Source organism: Lacerta agilis, chromosome 4 (assembly GCF_009819535.1).
Source record: "Lacerta agilis isolate rLacAgi1 chromosome 4, rLacAgi1.pri, whole genome shotgun sequence".
NCBI classification, from domain to species: domain Eukaryota; kingdom Metazoa; phylum Chordata; class Lepidosauria; order Squamata; family Lacertidae; genus Lacerta; species Lacerta agilis.
In genome coordinates, this window is record NC_046315.1 from 70,426,667 (window position 1) to 70,443,040 (window position 16,374).

Below are 16,374 nucleotides of genomic sequence, written 5' to 3' on the forward strand. Positions count from 1 at the left end.
TATATATATGATTGCCTCATATAGATGAAACACTTAAGAAGGCTTCCTAAAGTCGATCTTCATTTGATGTACTATGCATGATGATGGAACATAGGAGGAAAGCATCCTTGAGATGTGCTGGCTACAAGCTGTTAAGGTCTTGATAGCCATGTGATAATGGGTGACTAATTCAGATTTCTTTAAAATGGGATTAGACAAATTCATTGTCAGGAGCTGGAGTCAGGCGTAGGTCAGCAACAAAACAATATAACATCGGATGGCAGTGAAGTTAACTCTTTATTCAAAGAAACAAAACAGCTCATCCCTAGTGGTCACAGCAACTTTTCCCAGTAGGTCTTGCCCCAATGAGGCAGCTGCAAGGATTGAAGGCCCTCACCTTCCCACTGCTCTCTAAGGCTCTTCCCCGGTTAATTCCCCAGCAGCCTAAGACTTCATCATCTTGTCTCACGTTGCTCCACCCTCTTCATTTCTCTGTGTGTTCTGTGAGACTGGTGGGGGAGGGGGAGGGAGATGGTCACAGCAGGATGGGGAGACCCTAGGATTCTTCAGCAGCCTGCCTCATCTCTGTCTCCTGGACCTCCTCCTCTCCTGCCTCTGAGTCTGGAGTGCCCTCTGCCACAGCCTCTTCCTGCTCACTAAACCCTGTTGCCTCTTCAGTTTCTGACACCTCCTCCTCCTAGTCTGCTCCCTCTTCTTTCTCTGACCCTTCACTGCTGTCCCACCACCAATCCCCTGGCTCTGAGCCTTCTTCCCCCAGCTGGTGCCTCCCACTAGTCCTCTGCATCCACCATGGCATTCATGGTGGATGAAGCTATCAATGCTCATAATAGCTCTATAATACTTCCAGGCAGCATGCCTCAGAATTCCTGTTACTTGGTAACAAAAGTGGAAGATGGCAGATTCTGTTTGTGAGAAGCCCACAGGCTTCTGTCTGGTCACTGTGGGAAAGAGGATGCTGGACTAGAAAAGCTTTTGGTCTGATCCAGCAGGAGTGCTCTTATTTTCTTAACAATACCCCTTTTTGTTGTGATTTTCTTCTTCCTCTCCATTATCTATTCAGTTCTTTAAATTATTATAAACATTCTAATTATTATAAACATTATTATAAACAGTATTTCAGTTTTCATTTATTTCTATAAAGGCGCAGTAAGGTGTAGAAAAACAAAAATAATAAGACAGTTGAAAATGCTTAATGTAGGCACCTTGTAAATGAGACCTTCAAGTTGTCTGCGTTTTACAGTGTCAACGGAGAAATTTTTGCATAAAGACTAAAGTGCATTTTAATAGTTTTTTTTAAAGAGTTTGCATTTGCAGAGCTAATCACTAGGTAGGAGATCTATGGGATTAAATGATAATTGCACTCTCTAATTGCAGAAGCCGAGCCTGGTCAAAGTAGTGGCATGGATTGATTATGAAACTCTGGCTCTTTTGTTCGGAATGGTAATTAAAAACTATATATACACCTTGCGCCTTAAGTGTTCTGGAATTATATTATATCAAACTTAATCGTTGCTAAACGTTAAAAAAATATGCTACATTTGAGAGCAGCTACAGTCATATTAGTACCCTTTGAAGCTTTTCCCAGTATAGGAATTTGGAAATTTAATGCCTCTTAATGTGACTGGAAGCTTCTGGGCAAATTTAGGGTTGGCAGATTTTGAAATAATTTTGGCATCCTCCATAGGCTTTTGTGGTAGGAGAAATAATTTCATAAAGCAGGGAAGCATGCATTCCAACAGATATGACTTCAAATTTTTGCTTTGTTAGTACTGACCAGGGCTTTTTGTCATGCAGCATGTTGGCACATCAGCACGTCGCTGGGGGCTGCACAACAGAAGCTGCAGGTGGCATGATACTCTGTGTTGCATGACGGAGGCTGCGGGTAGTATTGCAGAGGGCAGTGTAAGGCTCCCCCCCCTTTAACAAAAAGCTCAACAAATTCTAGCACCTCTTTTTCTAGCCCTGGTACTGACTATCAAATGACAAGCAATAAATAGATCCTTAAAAACTTGGAAGCAGTTTGCACTGAACCTCCGATCATTTTTGATCTAGTAAAGATTAAGTTTTGGGGGCCCTCCAGATGTTTTTTTTAAATATGTAGTGCACCCACGATTACTTGTGCACTTGCAAAATATTTGGACTGGATATACTGCTTCATTTCCGATGAGTGCATGTCCTGTAATTTCCTGGTTGCATTCTGTAGCTTTTTATACCACAAACATTGTGGTTTATTAATTTTTTTGTTGCCCTGTAGTTCCAGAGTTCAAGTAATGCACTGGGGAAGCATATCGGGACAACTACTAAAATGGAATGATGTGTGGATGGTCCGGTATAAATTGACCTGCGCTATTATTGCATCTGTGGCATGCTGCAGGATACACCCATAAAAAGACCCCAGTGTGGAGGGTGCCCTGGCGAATCCCTCTATTCCAAATGAAAACCTGTGCATTCCCTTTTAAGTTTAGTAAGGGAAAATACATGTGCAAATCTGAACAGAAGGATTCTCCAAAAATGGGAAGGGGTGGGTGCATCAAAGCATTCTTTATTGATAAAAACTAACTGTATGAATAGCAAAATATTTTCTTTTCCTTTTTTTAACCTCCATAGATGCTTTTAGTTGCCATCTTTTCTGAAACTGGATTTTTTGATTATTGTGCAGTAAAGGTAGGTCTGTTCCTCCCTTCATTTTAGTGGAAAGCATTTATATACTATTTAGCACCAGAATTTAATAATACTTTGGCACCTGTGCTATACAGAACAACAACAACAAAAAAAGCATGCTTGAGTCCATTTGACAGTCTCTCTTCCCCTCTCAGGTCAATTACTTATTTCTAGCCTATTCGTGCTTTGATCATTACTGGCAGACCTTGCAAAAAAAAAAAAGCAGCAACATTCATTCTGTAATTTTCTAAAGGTTTTAGCAGATGGACGACGCTTTTGGCAAAATTATCTTAGAAGCGATGGGAAAGGGCTGTAGGCACAGTGCTCAACTTAGACTCTCTTAAACCCTGTTTAAATTAATGGTACTTAAATGCCATTAGTATCAATAAGGCAAAGAGGACCACTTCTCACATTAAGTAGTGGCAAATGGCGAATGCTTGCTGCAGCATGTACTATCAGTTTCAGTGCATGTGCATTGCTGTAATATAAAATGGATTCCTTGGCAGGAAGAGCGGAGTATGTTTTTGATTTTTTAAGAAATGACAATAAAACACACCTTTGCGGCATTTTACATGTACTCATAAATTTTAATGTTAGGCACGATTCGCTTTGGCTTCATTATATCTTAGGGAATGTATGATGACATTGGCTTTTGTCTTCTGAAATACTTAGATTCGTAAGGTTCCTCCCCCCCTTTCCCATTTTGAAAAACTGGCAAAAGTCATTTTGCCCAATTACCACAGCTTAACAAACACCGTACCTCTTGGTATGAGGTGATGCTGAACAACAGCTCCACATCTAGTTGCTTAGCAAGAACTGTGATGTTGTCCATCGTGCTAATCAATTCCATCATATTTCCTGTGTGTCTGTTTTTATTAGGCTTACAGACTCTCTCGAGGCAAAGTGTGGGCCATGATTATCATTCTCTGTCTTATTGCTGCGATTCTCTCAGCCTTCTTGGACAACGTTACTACAATGCTCCTCTTTACCCCAGTCACCATAAGGTAGTTCTTCAAAAAACAAACAAACCCAAAACAAACAAGCAAAACCCCATAAAGGTGGAGTGGGCAGGGGATTCAAACCATCTTGAGTGTCCTAATATGCCGTCTGAACACAGGCAGGTAGGGGGTCACCCTGACCATGTGTTCACTCAGGTTGCCTCACCTCTCTCTTGACTTCAGCTGGGCAACAAGTCCCCCTCCCCCATATGGTCAGCTCCAATGTGGGCTGTTTTCTTACAGTCCCAAGAGGCTGGGATTGTGTTTGTCTTTACTGGAGGAAGCAAGGAGCGAAGGAGGAGGATAGACCTGACAGGCAGCCTTTGGGTCACCAGGATTTTTGCAACAAAGCAATGGTTGGGAGAAAACAAACCCAGGGAGGGATGTACCTGGAGACCTTCCAGAGAGAGATGAGTCATCATGTGACTCAGAGCATGGTGTGGGCAGCTACATTTATTTATTCATGTGCTTGCCCCATTCATGCATAAAGGTGGAGGTGGAGGGTTGACCTTAGACAACCAGGTATTTGTATGCGTGATGGCAGCTGAACCCAACCTTATCTCTCTGTGCTTTATTCTTTCATACTGTTCTGCTTTATTCTTGCTTCAGTTCTGAAGTGCAGCCCACTTCAAAACTGAAGCAAAGTGCCTGCAATGATAAGTTTTCAGTTGCCCTCACCATTGCGTAATAAAATTCCACCCCAAGCTTTATTTGAGGACTATCCCCATCACATATAGATACACACCCTCAATATATTGACACTCCTTTCCCCTGCCTGCTGGTTTGTGAGTTTTCAGCTGGAAATTAGTCTTGAAGCCCAAACAAAAGTAATTGTACTTTTCCCTCTCTCTGATATTTTATTAGGCAGAGCTCCACCTTTCAGCCCATAATGGTAGAGTTGTCTCTGAGTAAAATAAATATTGCTAAGGTATTGGTTGTTTCAGATATGCTGCAAAATGTGGAAGTTGACTTAACTGGTAATAATTTATGTGCACATATATTTTTCATATGCAGATGTCATGGTGACATGACTTTTTAATCTCCTTATCTGGAACTCCCCCCCCCTCTCTCACACACAGTTTTTAAACAAGCTCTGTTTCCTCCCCTCCCCTCTCTTACTGCTGTGTTAGTCATTCACTTTATTTTGTTGCTGTCTTCCTCAGACTTCTTCAGTCCAATTTTAAAATGGTATTCTAAGCTGCTATTACCATGGTGATGCAGCTTAGTAGAAAATTCTCCTGATTCCTTGACAATAAGGCTTTAGCCCTTTACCAGCGGTGCATGAAATATGATCTTATTTTCTTGTCACATGTTGCGGCAAAGTCAGTATTTTGCAGGAGTTACCAAGATGAATCCCAATCCTATATACCAGGGGTGGACAGCCTCAGGCCCAAGAGCCATATGTGGCCCTCCAAGCATTTCTGTCTGGCCCCCGGATTTGTCCCCAGCCAGTGTCCCTTTCCTGGGCCACACCAGTCATCATTCCCGCTCTACACCCTTCCCAAGTGCTTTTATGTGCTTGGCAGGACTAAGTGTCCTTAAACTACGTGATTGCATCCTGTTTGCCTGGATGGATGTGTAGAGTAGAAACCTTTAGCTTTTTCTGTGGCTGGAATGTAGCTCCCATCAGTTGCTCTGTTCACTTTTGCATTTGACCCCGTCACATTTGCCTCTGGCCTTGCCTACCACTGGCTTGTGGCCTCTCTGCTGAAAAAAGTGGGGTGGGGTGGGGTTCTCCATATAGCTGGAACAGCACCATCCATACACAAGGCAAGCTGGTTTGCAGAAGTACAAACAAACCCCAAACCAGTCCAGTTAGGCCTGAGCATGCCCAGTGGCCATGGAATACTGACTTGACTGTTGAGAGGAAAACATGGGGCGAGTTGGGGAGGAAATGGAATGGAGTGCCTCGGAAGAGGCATGGCTGGCTTGACCCCTGGAAGAGGAGCACTCCACTTCGCAACATTTTGTTGCAGGGCCCACTTGTGAATACTAGTCGTCTTGCTTTTGTCAATAGGAAAGGGGATTTAAGGAGAGGAAGTGGAGGAGCAACCCAAGCAAACTGCAAACAGATCTGCATCTATTATAATTTCCGCTAGATTCCGCTGTTTGAACTGTTTGTCTGTGCTTTGCAAATCAGGGCTGTACAAGAAAGCTGCAATCTAATATTCAGCAAAGTGAGAAACTATTATGTGAATGCTCTTCTTATGATAAGAGCGAAAAATGATTTGCTCTTTGGGGTGTGGGACACGATATTTATTTTTATCTATCACAAATACTAACGGGCTCTCTTTCTGGCATATAGTTTGAGCTAGCTTTGGAAACATAAACCAGCGATTTTAGAAATCGTATGAAAAGGATCAGATTGTATTTTTGATCTGTGTCATCGCAGGTTATGTGAGGTGCTTAACCTAGATCCCAGGCATGTCCTGATTGCCGAAGTAATCTTCACAAACATCGGAGGGGCCTCTACAGCTATTGGGGACCCACCCAATGTGATTATTGTTTCAAAGCAGGAGCTCAGGAACGAGGTATGTATTGCTGCCTATTGTGCAAATGGAAAATAAATACAGATGCTCTATTCAGTAGTGCTTATCTGTTCTTCCCCACTGTGCTGAAAGATAAAAGACTGCACCTGTTCTGGCAGAGAACCAGTTGTTATTTTTTTCCAGACTGATGCTGTAAGGGATAATGCAAACCTGAGGAAAGAAAGAAAAACACCCCACACTAATACATAATACATATGCATCTCATCTCTGATTAATATAAATTCTACTTTAGTATAAAGGCTGCAGTTCCATATACACACTTACCTGGAAGTAAGTTCTGTTGAATTCACTGGAACTTACTTCTGAGTAGATAAACATAGGCTTGCACTGTAAGTGATGGGAATTATGGGATTTGCAGCTTGGTAATTGGTTTGTTTGTTTGTGATTTTGCCATCCATTTAATCAGGCTTTTTAGTTGTATTGACCATTGCCTTGTTTTCTCCCTTCTCCTTAATCTGGGCATGCGTGCGCACACATGCACACGCACACACACACAGATTTCCCCCCCCCCAAGCATACAAATCCAAAACAACAAACAATTCCCCCCTTTCCCTTTGGAGAATTGAACGACAAATTACATTATGGATGCAGTATTGATATGGGAACAGTAAATATATATATTTTCCTTAAACATTTTATACTTAATGTACAGAATACATTTTCCCCTTACACATCAGATACTCTGTATGCGTTCCATATGCACCTTCTGGTTTTTATAAACATAACAGTATCTTTAATATATCACCAGCATTATAACTTCTGGTTTGTTGCACTTGCACAGAGACACACTTTTATTGCCATGTCATGAATACAGATGGAGGGATTTGTTGCTTCTCCTGGGCTTTCCCCTTGTCTTTCTTTCCCACTGTTGAGCTTTGTATGACTTGTGAAATGTTAAGACTCGTCTCATTTGCTTGAGGCTATCCCCTTCTTTTTTAACATTTAAAACATGACTTCTGAAGACCAGTGACTCCCCAAAATATCTCAACTTGATGTCATTTATACTTGAAAAAGGCCTATCATGGTTGTGGACATTTTTATTGGCTACCAAAGATTCCTCCAGTGTTAACCTCAACTTGCACTGACACTGTGTGAACAACATGGTGGATAATGGCTGCTTACCCGGCCACATGGTAGACAGCAGGTGTGGTCCATCGTACCAAACACCTTCTTCTAAGGAGCAATGCCAGGGCTAGGCAGTTGGCTGTTAGGGAATTCCCAGGCTGGCCACTGGAGACTGGCGGGCTTTCCCGCCATATGTTATTTGAATCCTGACCAATTCGGCTGGGCCAGGTGGGTGTGGCTTGAGACCCAATAAAGGCTGGCTGCACTGACCCCCAGTGACACGGTGCATTAATTTAATACAACCCCAACTGGTTGTTGGTTATTTTTTTTGGGGGGGGGGTCACTTCTCTATGTATGTGTGGCACATGAATATATATACTTCTCCTGGAGATCCTGATTGCTCCAAGGTGATACTTTCTAGAAATACATTGGGTTTTGTGTGTGTGTGTGTGTGTTTTAAAAAATGTTTTCCTCAGACAGATGAAATACATTCTTCAAGTCTAGATTTTTAAACATTGGCAATGGAAATCTGAAAAGCAGCTTATTGCCTCAAACAGAAATAAAATAATACAAAAGCTGTATTTTATGTTAGGTTTACTGTGCTTGATAGATCTCTTTCTCTCCTTTATAGACTCCATCTCTTGCTTGGCTCAAAGACTGTTTGAATGCATTTAGACTTGCCACAATTTGTTCATGAAAAACACAGTGATAAGGATGTACTTTGTAGAAAAATGCAAGTGAACTAAAATGGGAAATATTTCCCAGCAGTGATTAATAGCCCTTTACTCCCACTCTGCAAAGGAATAAAAATTATTGGTACCCTATTTACATAACAGAAGAGGTATATTTCTTGTTCTCTTTGTTTCTTCATTGCTTAGATGGGGAATATGTATGGGCCTATGGCCGTAAATAAAATTCTATTCTATTCTATTCTGCATTAACAATAAGTCTATCAGCTTGATCTTCTAGAGCCTAGGGCTTGCCGATCAGAATGCCGGTGGTTCAAATCCCCGCGATAGGATGAGCTCGTTGCTCAGTCCCTGCTCCTGCCAACCCAGCAGTTCAAAAGCACATCAAAGTGCAAGTAGATAAATAGGTACAGCTCCGGTGGGAAGGTAAATGGTGTTTCCGTGTGCAGCTCTGGTTTGCCAGAAGCGGCTTAGTCATGCTGGCCACATGACCCGGAAGCTGTACCCTGGCTCCCTCGTCCAATAAAGCGAGATGAACGCTGCAACCCCAGAGTCGTCCGTGACTGGACCTAATGGTCAGGGGTCCCTTTACCTTTACCTGTATGCATTAACAATAAGTCTATCAGCTTGATCTTCTAGAGTCAGCAATGGTGGCTTACCCCGTCATGGAGGTGTGTGGCTGTTGCGGCCAATCGTGGGTCCCTCAACCCTCTATGGGAGCAATGTCAGGGGGCTAGGCAGGCAGCCAATCATGAGTAATTCCCAGGCTGGCCACTGGCGATTGTTGGGGTTTCCCGCCACAGGCATATTTTGAATCCTGGCCAATCCGTCCGGGCCATGTTTTAAGACTCTGGAAGCAGGGACTGCTAGAACACAGTTGCCCTGGCATTCCAAGCCAATTGAGGACGACATACTATGACAATATTTTACTTAGTTACAGAGCCATTTAAAATACAAGCTATCCAGATTTCTGGGAGAATAAAATGTTTTAACCTGACCATGCCCAAAAGGTAATCCAGTGTGCACCAGCCCAGCCAACATTAACTAGATGGGGCGTAACATCTGTCTTCAGTGTTGTTGTGTGGCACCCAATTGGGCAGATGCCAGGACCTCTGCTTGCATTAAGGTTTTCAGGTTATGAAAAGGATTGTCACATCCTTTTGTTTCTCTCCATCATTTAGCATTAAGAGCTGTAAGAGACCCAGTGTACTGGTAGGTAAAAAATGAAAATAAATGGTGACATCAAGCACCTGGTAGTAGTTCTCTGTACAGTTGTACCTCGGCTTACGTACGCTTTGGGTTACATGCTTTTTGGGTTACGTACTCCCATAACCCGGCAGTCTAACCCGCTGCGCGTGCGATCCGCGCATGCGCAGAAGCGGTCTGCACACTTTGCGCATGTGCAGAAGTGTTCTGTGCACTTTGCGCATGCACAAAACGCGTTGTTCGGGTTATGTACGTTTCGGGTTACGTACAGCGACCCGGAACCAATTAAGTACGTAACCTGAGGTATGACTGTATATGGCTCGGGGCTGCATATGTCTTGGGAAACCACAAGTCTATTATTTATTTATTTCAACATCTTCTCAAAGGAGCTCAAGGTGATGTACTTATACATTTGTCAATGTAGTTTTAGAATACTACAAAGTTTATTTCTGTAAAATTTCAAAGCATTTCCCCAGGAATCTTAGGTAACAAGTTGCTCGGTTAAATTTTATTTTTATTTGTTTAAAAAACTACTAGAAGAGTAGCACCTTTGTACCCATAAATTTTCAACATTTGTGACTTTGAGGCTTCAGAGATTATAACAATTTCCTATCTTAGCTTTACACGGCTTGAGAGGTCATAAACTAGTAGACCATAAAGTAAAAATGTTGCCTAAAGTTTCAGAGCATCCGCCCCCCCCCCCTGGATAACTCCATAAAGTTTTCTGAAACCTTTTAAAGCTTAAGCTCTGTTATTTCTTTTTTTAAAAAAATGTTCTTGACTGACTTGAGTAGTCTTGTCTTGCTTGTCATGATTTCCATTTTTGCAAAAAGCAACAACTATGATTTTTAGCTCCTTTCAATATGTTTCATTTTCAGATGAAGCATATTTCTGGAACATTTCCAGTTCTGTTCCACATGGAAGCAAGAATGTTTCCCTAATATTAGCAGCCACCTCTATATAGCTGAAGGACTGTCACACACAATATGGGATTATCTTACTTATTTTATGTATGTTGTATATGGCTCTTGAAGTAATTGTGGGAAGAGTAAGTTATAAAATCTTGGTAGATGCTCCTTTCTTAGATGATGTAAAGGGAAGCTCTGATTTCAGAGAATGCAGGATGCTTAAAATCGTGTAACACATCTTAATCAGCAAGAGATTCAAGTGCCAGCAAGAGTTCAAAAGTTTAATTTAGTGCTACATGAATGAGAGTTTGCTGGGTGAGTCTTCCTTTCTGCTGGTGCAGCCTCAAGAAGATCAGAAGCTTCTGCTTCTAGGGATGGAGAAGAAATTCAGTTCAGCATGCATTTAAAGATGAACGCAACAAATTCACACTTTCTGAAAGCTGACCGAAAACACAAAAGGAGGGAAATAAATTAATTATAAATTATATATCTATTTGAAGTTAGTCATTTTATATCAAAAATAAGTGTTACAATCGGAACATCCGCCATTGACTCGTAGGCGTGGGCCAGAAACCACCTGTCAAAAAATTCTTTAGCTGAGATTCCTGCATTGCAGGGGGTTGGACTAGATAATCATTACTACTTTCACCCCACCCCACCCCCCCGCCATGCAATGAAGACAGGATAAGAAACATAATAATAAATTTTAATTGCTACCACCATCACCTCAATAAAACAGAGTTCAGTGGAATACCAAGTTTGATTATTGCAAAAAATATAAAATAAAATAAATTCCACCATCCTTTTTGGTCACATCTGCACCATACATTTAAAGCACATTCAATGTACATGGCTTTCCCCCAAAGAATGCTGGGAGCTGTAGTTTGTTAAGGCTCCTAGGAATTGTAGCTCTGTGAGGGTTAGACTACAGTTCCCAAGATTCTTTGGAGTATGCCATGTTTTAAGTGGTATAAATGTACTTCAAATGTATGGGGCTTATGTCAGTGGAAATTTGCTGAGCATTCACCTGACTTCTCAACTGAAATCAAGGTGCTACACGTAGTGCTATATTTTGGCTGGATTATATTGCCAAGTACAGAAGGAGACCTGCACTGTTCTGCTAAGAAGACACTACAATAATACAGTATTCAGTGCCGTTTTATGTATGGCACTGAGAGTGGCTGTAATTGATTCTTCTTCAGTTATATATCTTTTATTCCCAGGGAGTGGACTTCGCAGCATTTACAGGACACATGTTTGTTGGGATTTGCCTCGTGCTTCTTGTCTCCATTCCTTTCCTGAGGCTTCTCTACTGGAACAAAAAGCTATACAACAAAGAGCCAAGTGAAATTGTTGGTGAGTTTGAGCTTGAAATCATACATTGGGAAAGGGAAATAATCAAATGAACTCTTAACACCCTTCTGTTTTTAATTGTATGAATATGGCTTAGTCTAGCTGCCAAGTCCCTTTCCCTCTTTGTTATACTAATGGACCATTGCTTGTTTTCTTTAGCCCTCAAGCCATTTTCTCCCCTTCTTACATCAGAGATTTGCTGCAGAGAGCACATGGTGCAAAGTGTATCAGATATAATGAATCAGGGTCTTGGGAATTGGACCTGTTCCAATCTATTTTGTTAAATTGATATGATGCTTAATAGAGTTCTAAGCAGTTTATAAAATACAAAGCTAGTTATACAAACATTAAAATATAAACATTCGAAATTAATCCCACGGAAAAATCTTTCTATCATAGGCTGCCTTGGTTATTGAATGGAAAAGCGGAACAAAAGTTCTAAAAATAAACACATAAAAATCTGTATGTGGGTCTCTTCAGCAACAACCAGATTTAAAAAGACTTCATGAAAGGCCATTAAGCCCTTTCAATATAATAATAGTAATAATAATAATTCCAACTCTAGGTTGCAGAAAACATCTTTTCCAATCAATACCTTCAGATCTTTTCTAACTTAAGAATTCTGGCCATTTCACTGCAAGTTTTAAAAGATGCATTTAATAGTAAATATTTCACGGCAAACTTTAAAAACTGGCGAATCCCTAGAGCCCAGTTCACACAGTTGCACAGATCCAGCAAAAATAATAGATTTTTGTGGTCCTCGTAAACCTTTCATAAGGATTGTGGGGATTAGTTGTACATCCCCATTGATTGGTATGTAATATGCGCAGGATTTAGTGCCTTAACACAATTGGGGTATGTACAACTATTTGATTATAGGTTTGATTATAGGTTTTGAGGTTTTCTGCTTAGAGGTTTTTCACTGCTTTAAGGTTTGTTTGTTTACAATTTTATGAAATAAACGATTTTTTTAAATAAATAAATAAATGGTATTGTAAAATGACTGGTAAGGATGAGCAATTTTTGGCTTCTCCCAGTTTCTTGTTTTTCCCAACATTAAATTCAGTCCTCCACATTTCCACACCAGTTTGCATTTTTAATAGAAAAATCCTTATGAGAACTCCTCATCATTTTAGTGCGAATCTCTCTGAATATGCACATTTTTGCAAAGCAAATTTCCCTAATAGGACGCATATTTTGCATGTTAGATTTATTAATATATGCATACTTTGCTATACACATTTCCATACACTTGACTTGCAATTTGGCATTAACAGTGTGAATTTCAAAAGATGCCTGAGTTATTGTTTGTGTATTGTTTCAGAAAGTGCAAATTTGACAGGCTTGCCTTTCAGTGGAATTGAATTCCGTCTCCAGTGGCTAGCATAGATTTTGACACACATGCAGCCTTCATATCTGATTTGCCATATGCAAATTTTGCACTGGGGATCTGTACCCGAGTACAAGGCATTGTAAGAAACGACATTCATTTAATTGGTAATGAGACACAAGGCTAAAATCCCAAGGCATTTACTTGGATGCAAGTCCCCCCTGGAAACAAAGGGAGGGTTGAACTCTTCCTCAAGCTTGGGTTATTTATTGAAAAACAGAAAAGAAATGGAAGGACACGCTGTTGTTTAAAAATAGCATAATCATCCATACAAAAATGGTATATTTAACTAGCCAAAATTCTGCTGCCCTTGAAGAAACAAGCATATTCAGGCTCAAATTAGACTTGTCATCTGTGATACTCTGACGCCTACTATAGTCATATTCAGCAGTTCTCGTAATTAGCAAGCGATCTTCTTTTTTCCCTATAATCAGCAACAAGCTACACCATGATGGAGCCAATCAGTACCTGCTCAATAAAAGCAAATACTGAAGTACTAGTTCTATTAACATTTTCTGTAAAATGGGACGGGAGAGGTGATCAAAGAACATTTCATTAAAAGGGAGCTGGGGTAATTTGGCTTCAGAGAAGCAACAGAATGTCTGCAAGATGTTTTAATGGGTCTTTTCGATCTCTAATTGCTGTGGTTTTGCGATAACCTTCAATAGATTGTTTGAAGCAGCTGTTTCAATCAGCTTGGTGTCTGCTATGTTGCCCTCTGATTACCAATCAAACAAGCACTGAATGTATATATATATATATAAAGGACCAGTTTACTGTTTTCCGCTGCTTTGATTTCCTTCCTTGTCATATCCTTTTGAGTACTGCGTGTTGCTATTCAGCTGCTTAAATTAGAAAGGATTCACAAGACAGATCTTTCCCACTGTAATGAGACTGCTTGCACTCTGCTGGGATGTTCATATGTATTGCAGACTTTTCTTTTTTAATTAACTGTTTATTGAAGGCTTTTCAAGTTTTGACAGAGTATAGAATCATAGAATCGTCGAGTTGGAAGGAACAACAAGGGTCTTCTAGTACAACCCTCTGCAATGTAGGAAGCTTAACTAACGCATCAGATTGCCACTGAACCTCTGCTTAAAAACCTCCAAGGAAGGAAAGTCCACAATTTCTCAAGGGAGATCAAAACAAAATAAAATAAAAAATTCCTTCCAGTAGCACCTTAGAGACCAACTAAGTTTGTTCTTGGTATGAGCTTTTGTGTGCATGCATACTTCTTCAGATCGTGCATGCACACGAAAGCTCATACCAAGAACAAACTTAGTTGGTCTCTAAGGTGCTACTGGAAGGAATTTTTTATTTTATTTTGTTTTGACTATGGCAGACCAGCATGGCTACCTACCTGTCAAGGGAGATCGTTCCACTGTCAAACAGCTCTTACTGCCAGAAAGTTCTTCCCGATGTTGGAATCTCCTTTCTTGTAATTTGAAGCCATTGGTTCGAGTCGTACCCTCCAGAGCAGGAGAAAACAAGCTTCCATGTGACAGCCCTTGAGATATCTGAAGATAGCTATCAATATCTCCTCTCAGTCTCCTCTTTTCCAGGCTAAGCATATCCAGCTCCTTCAACCGTTCTTCGTAAGGCTTGGTTTCCAGACCCTTGATCATCCTGGTTACCCTCCTCTGCACACGTTCCAGCTTGTCAACATCCTTCTTAAATTGTGGTGCCCAGAACTGGACACAGCAAGTGTGGTCTGACCAAGGCAGAATAGAGTGGTACAATTGCTTCCCTTGATCTGGGCACAAGGCTTCTGTTGATGCAGCCTAGAATAGCAGTAGCTTTTTGTTTGTTTGTTTGTTTGTTTGTTTGTTTGTTTGTTTGTTTGTTTGTTGCTGCTGCTCCATCACATTGTTGACTGACGTTAAGCTTGTGGCCCCTAAGACCACCCCAGTACTCCATGGTTGCAGCAAGTTGGCTGTATTTCCCCAGCTGCCTTTTCCTTCTTGTCCTAATCCAACAATTTTATTTATAGGGTTTTGTACCCGGTAGGCCACCTGCATACAGAAGGTCACTGGTTCAATTCCTGGCATCTTCAGATAGGGCTGGAGACCCACTACCAGTCAATATAGATCAGTGTGGGGAACATCCTTTGGCCACTGGGCCAGATCCTTACCCCTGCTACTCCTTGCGCATGGAGAAGCCTGCCTGTCGACCATCTGATGTAACAATGACACCAAGACTTTAAAGCACCACCCAAGACATGCCAAGAGCCCTGAGCATTGCTTTGAAGTGTCACTGATCAGCAGGGTTGAAATCACTACCTATCAGATGACTGGTGGTGAATTCAAGCCTGCTTTGTTCAGTAGACCTGATGCATAAATCAAGTTCCCCATGGGGAACGATGATACAATTTAGAATCGAATGAAACCAGTACTTAACACAGCACCAAAAATACAGCTTAAAGCAGAGAATAAGCATATATAGTACCTAATGTCACATTGTCCCTCAAGAAGTGAGCCTCAGACAGAGCGGCGGTGCTGCCACTGCATTAGATGTAGCAAAACAGCTAAAAGGGGAAGTGGGTTCCGCAGCAGTAGGAGGAGAGGGAGGTGGCGGCAGCAGCAGCAACCTGCCACCTTGTGCAATGCCAGCTCTTGTGCCAACCTTGATTCCAGTGCAAGGGAGCAGTGTTTAAAGGGTGCTAGTTAATATACATGTTAAGGGTGCTACTTAATATACATTCAGGCATGTCTGTCTATAAATACAAATCAGGCATCGAGGTATTTTGGGAGCTGAAACAGGTGGAACTAAAAGAAACTAAAGGGACCTCTAATATTTCAAAACAGACAAGTGATTGGTGGTGGTGGTGAGAAGGGGGCCATGTTACAAGTTTGTATTGGCCCCTGAGATATGATGATTGGGCACTGTTTGTGCTGCAGAACATATGGCAACTCTGTTGAAATTAATGAGCTTCAAATAAATGCTCTGATTTCCCCACTGAACGTTCTTGTTTGCTCAGCTGAAGGCTGCAGCTTTGCAATCATCTCGAAATCTGAGGATCTGGCACTACTGCTGTTCACAGTCTCTTTTAACCCCCCCCCCCCCCCCCGCAATCCTTCAGCTGCTTTAGTGAGCTGATAATGATGGGTACATCTATTTTTCCTGTGATGTTACCAAATTCCGCCAGGGATACATAGCTGCCTTTTGGGGAAAAAATAACAACTTCTCTTTTGCAATAGGACAACTGAGCAGCTTTAGAGATCCTTCAGATTTCACCCTAATTGTGTCATGGATGAAAAATAATTTGACAAGGTGGGGCATGGGGAAATTCACTGGATAATGAGAATGAACTGGCTTTATGGGAAGCCTTCCCTGTGCATCTAGGTTCTCTTAGATTCTTCTGGGGATGTAGAAGCTGCCCCCTTCACCTGCAAAATGATCCTACTCCTACCCGTGAGCAGCATAGTGGAGAGAGTAGAAATATAAGTTGCCAATCCACTCCTTGTGTTTCTGGAGTAAAGTTCTGAAGGAGGAATTTTAGATGTAGGAAAGGTCGTACACATCAGCATGCCAGGAGGATGCCAACTTTCTTTCTTC

At 41.4% G+C, this 16,374-nt stretch overlaps 1 protein-coding gene across 1 annotated transcript in view; it reads left to right on the top strand.

The window, feature by feature from the left end:
- Positions 1–16,374, top strand: part of OCA2 (OCA2 melanosomal transmembrane protein) — a 137,808-nt gene that overhangs the window by 50,034 nt on the left and 71,400 nt on the right. The window contains exons 11-15 of the mRNA XM_033147523.1: positions 1,375–1,440; positions 2,608–2,664; positions 3,541–3,665; positions 6,052–6,190; positions 11,300–11,432. Of these exons, the coding sequence (XP_033003414.1) occupies positions 1,375–1,440; positions 2,608–2,664; positions 3,541–3,665; positions 6,052–6,190; positions 11,300–11,432 (520 nt within the window). The remainder of the gene's footprint in view (positions 1–1,374; positions 1,441–2,607; positions 2,665–3,540; positions 3,666–6,051; positions 6,191–11,299; positions 11,433–16,374) is intronic.